Below are 9,467 nucleotides of genomic sequence, written 5' to 3'. Positions count from 1 at the left end.
CCCGCGGGCCCCCTCCCTCAGACCAAGTTCCAGATGCTCCTTGCGGTGGGTGGGGTACCCCACCCCCACCTAAGCACAGCCCCTCGCTGACCCTGCGCCGAGCCCTGCTCTCGCCTCCCTGCCTCCGTAGCAACAGTTCATTCTTTTAGTTACTAAATACCTAAGGATTATCTCCTGTGCACATAGTAGGGCCCCTCATGGGGGTTTTGATCCGTGGTCTTGGGCTGCTTGATTAACTGAAAAATCCCCTCCGCTGCATCACTAGCCACGTCTGGTCCCCAGGCCCTGGGGGAGGGAGGAGGAGGAGGGGGAGAGCGAGGGGGAGGACCCGGGAGCTGAGCTGTGATGTGTCCTCAGGTCACCTCCATCGGAAGGCAAGGCCTCCTCTACCTCATGAGCACGGGCCTGGCCCACTTCACCTACACCAATTTCTGCTTTCCGGACAGCCTGCGGGCCCGCGGGGTTTTGGCTATCCCCAACTACCATTACCGGGATGACGGCCTGAAGATCTGGGCCGCCATTGAGAGGTGTGGGCCTGGGACCCTGAAGCCAGTCTGGCCCCTCGGGGCCTCCTGGTCCAGGGCAGTGTGGGTCTCTACGTTCATGCAGGCTGGGGCGCTGGGTGCGGGGACTTCCAGGTGTTCTCAGGCCCAAGCATGGGGCTCTCCGAGGGTGAGAGTTGGGGTTGGGGTCCCCTATGAAATGGCTGATAGCTTTGGGGTGGGGAGAGGTTGGGCTGTGTATGAACACAGTGGAGGAGGGGAAGGACAGGGTGTCCAGAGAAGGTGAGACAGCGAGGTGTAGGCTGGGGCCTCTAGGCAGGCAGGCCTTCCTGTCTGTTGGGTGCTGAGTGGGGAGGGGATGCAGCATGAGCCTGGCTCTCCTCTGTGTACCCCCCCCCACGCCGCCCCCCAGCCCTCTATGCAGGAAGGAGGCCCAGAGCAGCCGTGACCAGGAGTGGAGGGCGAGAAGTGAGGGAAGCCTGGGCACTCGGGTTCCAACTGCATCTGGCGGGAGGGGGGGGTCTCCACTGAACCCCCATGGGCTCTTGTGGATTCTGACCAGCTGGCTCCCCCCTCAGCACTGGACCTTGGTTTTCTGGTCAGGCCTGAGCCCAAGGTCACTGCCATGGCATGGGCATCTTTTTCCTGCAGCTTTGTCTCAGAAATTGTGTGCTACTACTATCCCAGAGACGCATCTGTGCAGCAGGATTCGGAACTGCAGGCCTGGGTCGGCGAGATTTTTGCTTGGGCGTTCCTGAGCCGGGAAAGCTCAGGTATTCCTTCTCCATCCCCCACCCACAGGCTCCCAGTGACCCAGCGCTCCCCGGCCCACCATTAACCAGTTCCTATTTACTGATCAACTGTTGGAGTGCATCCCACTAGCTCCATTGAACAGATGAGGAATAGGCAGAGAGAAGGTTATACAATAAGTGGCAGGAGCAGGACCCAGGGCCAGCTCCTCTGGTCTGCAAAGCCCTTGCTTTCAACTACTACCCTCTGCCCATCTGGTCCCTTCTAGACCTTTCCATGAGCCTGAGCCCACCCATTCACTTCTTTTTGCTGAGCTGTATGGATGTGTCACATTATGTAGGGGGAGTAATCTTTGGCTTTAAACACAAAGGATTCTGGAACCTTCTCTCATACTCTCTTATGACTGTGCTGCCAGGTGGCCCCTCCAGCCCTCAACCTCTCTCACTTCCTTTGGCTTCAAAGGGTGAGTTGGTCTTGCTGCTGCCTAATTCCCCCTTATTTACTCCAGTTACCTAACCCCAACTCCTCCCTCTCTCTGACACTGCCTGAGAGGCCTCTGAGACCCCCCCCCTCCCACCTCCGCCCCGACCTCCGCTTACCTCAGTGCCAAGCAGATGCCTAGCACACCCCCGCCTTCCTTAGAGTCTTCCCTCAGCTCCTGGGAGAACATGTCTTTCTGAACCTCCCGCTTCTTCCCAGGTCCCTGCTGTTGGCTTATCCTGGATCTCTGCCTCCTCTCTCCCCTCCCTCTGGAAGGATCCTGTCTCCTGTTTCTCCTCTGTAGCTGATTCCAGGCTTGGAAATCCCCCTCTCTGCCTTTCCTACAGGAGTTTCCTGTTGGCTCTTTCATTGTCACTCCTGAGACCCAAACATGAAACGATGTCATTCCAAAGGATTCTGGCCTCACCCGGGTTATATGCCCCATTGCTACTCTTCAAAGCAGGGGTCCTCAAACTACGGCCCGCGGGCCACATGCAAATACAAATATTGTGTTTGTTCCCGTTTTGTTTTTTTACTTCAAAATAAGATATGTGCAGTGTGCATAGGAATTTGTTCATAGTTTTTTTTTAAACTATAGTCCGGCCCTCCAACGGTCTGAGGGGCAGTGAACTGGCCCCCTGTTTAAAAAGTTTGAGGACCCCCGCTTCAAAGCCTGTTTCCCTGGTGCCGCTGTATTATGGTCTGTCCGTCAGCATCGGCAAAGGTAGAGGAGCCTTCCATATCTGGGTGTAGTGGCAGAGAAGGCAAAGCTCAAAGTGGCACAAACGTCCATCTTCCAGTGTCCCCAGCTCTGGCCTGAGCAGGGAAGGCTCTCGCTGCACAGGACGTCTCCTCTCAGCAGGGATGTGGCTTTCAGCTGACTTAGGACTTCCGGTGGCCGCCCGAAGAGGTTCCTGTGTGTGCGTGTGTGTGTGTGTGTGTGTGTGTGTGGACCCAGGGAGGAGGAATGGTCTCACATCACCCACAAATAGAATGAGCAGCTCTTGCAGCTTCAAGGCTTTAAAAAAATCCCCCTGAAGGTATGTTTTTATTGATGAGAGAGAGAGAGAGAGAGAGAGAGAAACAACTGTGTGAGAGAGAAAGATCCTGAAGCCCCCAGTAACCTAGGTATGTGCCCTGACCGGTAATCAAACCCACAGCCTTTCGGTGTATGGAATGATGCTCCAACCATCCGAGCCACCCAGCCAGGGCCTGAGGCTTTTTAAAAACACAACATTTTAAACATATAGAAAAGTAGAGACTATAATGTAATGAACGCCCATTTACTCACCACCCAGATTCAGCAATTGCTAACATCTTTGCTATATTTGATTAATCTGTTGCTTTGTTTATTGGCAAAATCTTTTAGAGCAAATACATATCTTTCATATTTCACCCCAATCAATAAGCCTCCTCTAAAAAATGACGTTTTTCTACACAACTACAATACTGTCATCTCACTAACACAATTGATAGTAATCTCCAATATCACCCTTTCCTCTAGTCCATATTCAAATTCCCTCACTTGTCCCATTTCCCCTCATTTGACCCTGTTGATTCTGGAGCCAGTCAAGGACCCCATGTACATTTGTTTTGACTCTAAAGTGTCTTAATTTAGGATCGCACTCCCCTCCTTTTTAGTAAAATCACAGGGCATCTGACAAAGACTACTGAAAAAGCCAGAAGCAGTTTTGCACAATGTCTCACCTTCTGAGTTTATCTAGTTGCTGCCTCATGCTGTCATTCAGCTGGTTCCTCTATCCTCTGTAATAACTAAAGGCTAAATATTTTTTGGCAAGAATATTTCTCAGGTGATGCTGTGGTCTCCTCGTTGCCTCACCTTGGGAGGCTCATCATGCCAGGCTGTCTCACCATTAGTGAGGCCTGGAGTGAGTTCTGAGTAAAGGTCGTGACAGCCAGATTGCCTTGGGATCTTTTCAAGGGCGACGCTTCCCTGAGCTTTGCCAGCCTGCTGTCAATCCGGGGCAGCCCTGGTTCGGATTGCTCCTCTTCCAGGAGGCAGTTTCCCTGTGGGATGATCTAATTCCTAGTTAAGACCCAGAGGGGGATATAATTACTGTTAGCTCAACTCTCCTCTCTTACTTTATTAATCTCTCTGATTTAATACATCAGAACATTCTTCAGACTGGCAAACAGCTCTCCTGACAAACTTATTCTAGATTCATATGTTTTAAGGTAAAGGCTCATTCATTAACCTCCGTCAGTATGCCTTTTGTTCCATAGTTCAAGGGGGGAAAATAAACAGTATGAGCTGCAGAAAAATCCCCATAGATAATCTGCTTTATTTTTATTTTTTTAAATAGCTTTATTTATTTATTTATTTATTTTCAGCCCTCAAGGTTAGACTATCAACCAGGAACTGAACATTCAGAAAACTCCCACACACTCCCAGGCAGATACCCAAACCTCTCTCAAACCTCTCTGTCTGCTCTGTTGCATTAGTCTCTCTCCAGTCATCCTGACTCCAAACCTTGGATCCATCTTTGACTCATGTTCTGCTCTGCCTTCCTCTTCACCTAAATCCAGTTGGGTAGCTAACCCTATTGTCCCCATCATTTCCCACTGTCACCACCCTAGTCCCAATCCTCACATTGTTCCTGCATTGTGGCAGCTGCTTCTCAACCAGGCCCACCTCTCCCCGCCTTTTATGCTTGCTCGCCAAGCCTGTGGGACGCCACCCCGGTAATCCTCTGAAATAGCGCCCAGAAACCACCTGGCCCAGCGCACTGCTGCAGCCCCACCCCCATAACCCTTCCCCTTGCTTGCACCCCATTCCTTTCCACTCTGGCTTCTTAGCCTCTCATGTATTCACTTCATTCAACCAGTCATTACTGGGCTGCTCATATGCGTTAACTATTGTCCTAGGTGCCGGGGTTTAGCAGTGAACGTGACAGACAAAACCCCCGGCCTTCATGGAGCTTAACATCCTTGTGGGGAGACACAGATAACAAAAAATTATGTCAGGTGGTTACGAATGGTAAGAAGAATGAAACAGCATCCGAAATCACTAGTGTGTCAGGTGGGGGGATAATTTTAGAGAGGTGGTCAGGGAAGGCTTCCCCGAGGAGGTGATGTTTGAGTAGGGGTGTGAGGAAGTGAGAGAGCTGGTTCTGTGGATAGCCGGCGTAAGAGTGTGCGGGCAGAGGTGAGAGGACAAGGCCCTGAGTGGGAGCATGCTGGGAGTTTTGAGGACTATAAGGAAGGCCTGCGTGGCTGGAGTAGAGTAAGTGAGAGGGAGAAAAGTTGGAAAGGAACTGAAGTCCGAGAACAAGCCAGAGCCAGATCACGCAAGATCACGGTGAGGTCAGGGAGATGGGACCCATAGAGGGTTTTGGCCAGTAGTGACATAACTGAATTTAGGATTCTAAAGGGTCACTTACTCTAGCTGTTGGGGTCATGGCAGAAGCAGGTGGATTCATCCAGGAGTGAGAGGATGATACTGGGTAGTGGTGGAGACAAGGTGGTGAGACCGTTGGCTTCTGGAAGTGTTACTGATATGTGTGGGGCGAGATAAAAAGAGTCATTGTACGGGACAAAGAGTATCCACATGGGATGACTGTGGGAAGCACAGGTTTGGGGAGTGTGTAGGGTCGGGAGTCAAGCATTAGGTTGTACAGATGGGAAGTTTGAGTCTAGAGTTCAGGGGCCAGGGGGAGCCAGCCAGAGATGTGAACTTAGGAGTTGTCAGCCCGGGAAGGTGGTTAAACCAAGGACTTGGATAAGACCAGTGACGTATAGAGCGAAGAGGGCCGAGGGCTGAAATGCTTTCTCTGTCATCTTCTTTCTATTCAGAGCTCACCCACTCGCTCAGGGAGGCCTCTTCCCCGGTAATGTGCCCCCTGTGCCTGCCTGCCTGCCCCCGAGAGCTTCCTTCCGCTTCCATCTCTGTGAGCTTATTAGTAGCACATCCTAAGCCCAGAGGCAGATGACCGGCTGCTGGGTGCTTGCTTGGACAGATCTCAGTGAACTGGGTAGAATTAAGTCGTTAAATGCTCATATAGGCTGCAGACAGAGGTGCCTTGGTGGTCTGCTTGAACCTGGCTCTTCCGCTGTGAGCTCTGCTGACTGGGCATTTTCTGGTCTGACCCCAGTTCCCAGCTCCTATCCTGACCCCCTTCAGAGACCACAAACCTTGGTGATGACCATCCCTAACCTCAGCCTAACCCTAACCCTAGTCTAAAGACCGTGGTGGCCAAATGGTCAGCCCTCCCTTTCTTACTCTCCCCCTATGCTGAGCCCCAGCCCCGAGCTGCCCCTAGGAATCCAGTCCCCTCCACACTCTCTCCCCTCCCTCCCGTACCCAGGCTTCCCGTGCCAGCTGCGCACCCGACAGGAGCTGCTGAAGTTCCTCACAGCCATCATCTTCAACTGTTCCGCCCAGCACGCTGCTGTCAACAGTGGGCAGGTGAGGCTGCAGAGGGCAGGCCAGTGGGCGATTTGGCCAGGAAAGGTTAGGCTCAGCAATGCAGCTGAGGCCAGCGTTCCCGATGAGAGCATGGGTGGGATGGGTTTATCACTAGGGGTGGGATTGGAGTGGTGACTGGGTGGAGTGAAGGACTGGTGTTGGGTGATGACTGGGGTGGAGTTGGGTCCAAGGCTATAATGTTGACTTGAGCTGGTGTTGCATAGGGAGTAGAATTTATGGACTTCTGTCATGGTTAGGATGCAGTCAAGTGGAGTTTCAGGTTGCTGTGTGTGGCATGCTAGCCCCAGGCCCATTTCTAGGGTTACCTCCTCTCTGAGTCCTCCTTGTTCCTTGGTGATTCACTCCACCCAGTCCTGGAACATTGGGTGGAGAGTAATAAGGGTTGAGGCAGGCTCCTGCCTCACTTCTGGAACTTTCTGTCCTATATCACTCCCTCGCCTCCCTTTCCACAATCCCTCATTTCCCAAATGTAAGACCTGGGATGGTAGGGGGCAGGATTGGGAATTATGATAAAGAAGCTGGTCCTCTCCCTCTGGCCAGTTGACTCAACTGGGGCGGGGTCTCCACAGCATGACTTTGGGGCCTGGATGCCCAATGCTCCATCATCCATGAGGCAGCCCCCACCACAGACCAAGGGGACGACCACCCTGAAGAGTTACCTGGAGACCCTCCCAGAAGTGAACATCACCTGTAACAACCTTCTCCTCTTCTGGTTGGTCAGCCAAGAGCCCAAGGACCAGGTTTGTGTGGGGGTGTTTTTCGGTGGTGGATAGAGGTTTGCAGGGCCTGGGCAGTGGAGGTGATGGTAGCTGTCCCAGGGGGACTTGGGGAATGACTGCTGGCATTTATGTCTACTACTGAACTGCCCTGGGTTCTTTAGTTTCTTCAGAAAATTATACTTGATCCCAAGAGACATATATTGAAGCAAATACCTATTAGTGGCTGGGATACAACGTCCATCCAATTCACCAGTTTACCAGACCACCCATCCATCCAACCATTTATTCTTCCATCCATCAGCCATTCATCTATCAACCACTCATCCATTCATCAAACATTCAACAGACATTTTTTGAATACCTCCCATGTGTCAGCACAGTGTTGGGCACCAGGCATATAAAGATGAGTCAGACCTGCCTACAGGAATCCTACTGTCTAGCTGAAGAGATACACAGATAAATGAAAAAGGGTACCACAGTGTTGTAGGAATTATTTAGGTATAATTCCTCCATTTGAACCTGTACTTCTTGCGTGCCTGCAATGTGCCAGACACTGATGGGCAGATATGAGCCCTGTCCACACGAGCTTGCTATAGTCTAATGGTAGAGGTGAAGACAGGACCCTGTGGAACCTGACCGAGTCTGGGTGAACCCAGGGAAACTTCTTGGAGGAAGGGACATCTAAGCTGAAATCTGTGAGACAAGCAGGAATTTGGCAGACATAGCAGGGGCAGGGTTAATTTCTAGGCAGAGGGAAGGATGAGACCAACTGACATGAAGGGAAGCGAAGGTAAGAGTTCGTTGGCGTGTCTTGAGGATCCTAAAAGGTACAGTGTAGGCACAGTATTCATTCAGAATACAGTGGGGAGATACTGAGGAGACTTACGACTGCGGTGACATGGCTAAATTTGTATTTTAGCAAGAGTGCTTCTGTGGCTGTGTAGATAGATGGGAAGGGCTATTTTGGAGGCAGGAATGACAGGGAGGAGGCTGTTACTTAGGCTGGGTTTTATGTAGGGGAGCAGCCCTTTAATCACCAATTACCATAATCTTCATTTACACATTATCAGTCATGCCTCTGCCCTCCTGGCATTGTTCACAAATTCTCTGACGTTACAAGAATACCCTCATTTATCATGCTGGACTCCATTTGGTGTAGCTCTTTTATCTCCTTAACAAGTTTTAACTTAACCATCTTATAGCCTTGGGATGCCAGAAACTCATGTCTGGATCCTAGATCCATTCTGGTCCCGTCTCCCAAGGATTCCAAGATGTTTGTTTCTGTCAATTTAAAGGAAAAACTCTCTCTTGTTTTTTGTCTACTCACAGAATAGTCTATTACTACTCTCAGGCTCTCACTCAATGCTTCTGGCCACCAAATGCATGGGGATTGTTCCCACACCACGCAATTCTCAGACTCTAGCTATACGTCCTGTAATTTAGCTCAGTTCTGACACCACCTGGAGACAGGGTCAGATCCCTGAGGTGAAGGGCTCCGACCCCCAAGACTGCCCCTGCCCCCCTTCAGGTGCCGATTGCCGAGCAAAAGTCCAGGTTGTCAGCTGTGTTTCTGACCAAACGACTATCAATCAGAAGTTTCTACAACCCCTTCCTCAGGGTCATTGATTTGCTGAGGCAGCTTACAGAACTCAGGAAAACAGTTCACTAGATTACTGGTTTATTATAAGAGGTTGCAACTCAGGAGCTACCAGATGGAAGAACTGCACAGGGCAGGGTGTGTGGGAGGGGTGCAGGGCTTTGATGGTGTGCCACCCTCTCAGCATCTCCACACTTCCCCAGCCTGGAGGCTCTCCAAACCTGCATTTTAGGGATTTTGATGAAGGCTTTGTTACACAGGAATAATTGATTAAATTATCAGCCATTGGGGACGAATTTAACCACCAGCTCCTCTCCCCTCCCCAGAGGTTCAGAGGTGGGACTAAAAGTTTCAAGTCTCTAATCAGTTGATTGATTCCCATGTATCTCATCTTTAGGGATTTTGATGAAGGCTTTGTTACACAGGGATAATTGATTAAATTATCAGCCATTGGGGACTAATTTAACCACCACTTAGGGGCTCTCCAGAACTCACCTCATTAACATAAACCTAGGAATGGTTGAAAAGGGCTTATCTTGAATAACAAAAGATATCTTAACACTCTAACATGAAATTATAAGGGTTTTAGAAGCTCTGTGCCAGGAATGGGAGGAAGACCAAATATATATTTCTATTTTTTTATAATGATTTTATTGATTTTAGAGAGAGAGACAGAGAGAGTGGGAGAGAGAAACATCGATGCGAGAGAGAAACGTGAATCAGCTGCCTCCTGCAAGACAGGTTGGCTAGGGATCTAACTGGTAACCTTTGGGTTCATGAGATGATACTCAACCAACTGAGCCACTCCAGCCAGGCAAAATCATATTTCTTATAAATCACAATATCACAGTGGAGAGGGATGAGTAGGTAAGAGGATGAGGGTGAGGGATTCCCTCCCCGGGAAACAATGGGAAGTTTAACCTGGACAGTTATAACCACCACCACAATAATAGCAGCTAACTCTTCTTGGG

General features: G+C 50.4%; 1 protein-coding gene across 1 annotated transcript in view; it reads left to right on the top strand.

Annotated features, from left to right (window-relative positions):
- ALOXE3 (arachidonate lipoxygenase 3) overlaps positions 1–9,467 on the top strand; it is a 22,213-nt gene that overhangs the window by 7,509 nt on the left and 5,237 nt on the right. Inside the window, exons 11-14 of the mRNA XM_015562527.1 lie at positions 340–527; positions 1,155–1,276; positions 6,059–6,159; positions 6,750–6,920. Of these exons, the coding sequence (XP_015418013.1) occupies positions 340–527; positions 1,155–1,276; positions 6,059–6,159; positions 6,750–6,920 (582 nt within the window). The remainder of the gene's footprint in view (positions 1–339; positions 528–1,154; positions 1,277–6,058; positions 6,160–6,749; positions 6,921–9,467) is intronic.

This window comes from Myotis davidii, unplaced genomic scaffold (assembly GCF_000327345.1).
Source record: "Myotis davidii unplaced genomic scaffold, ASM32734v1 scaffold37, whole genome shotgun sequence".
NCBI classification, from domain to species: Eukaryota; Metazoa; Chordata; class Mammalia; order Chiroptera; family Vespertilionidae; genus Myotis; species Myotis davidii.
Note: the sequence above shows the minus strand (reverse complement) of the source record. Positions and strands in the feature narration are given on the sequence as shown.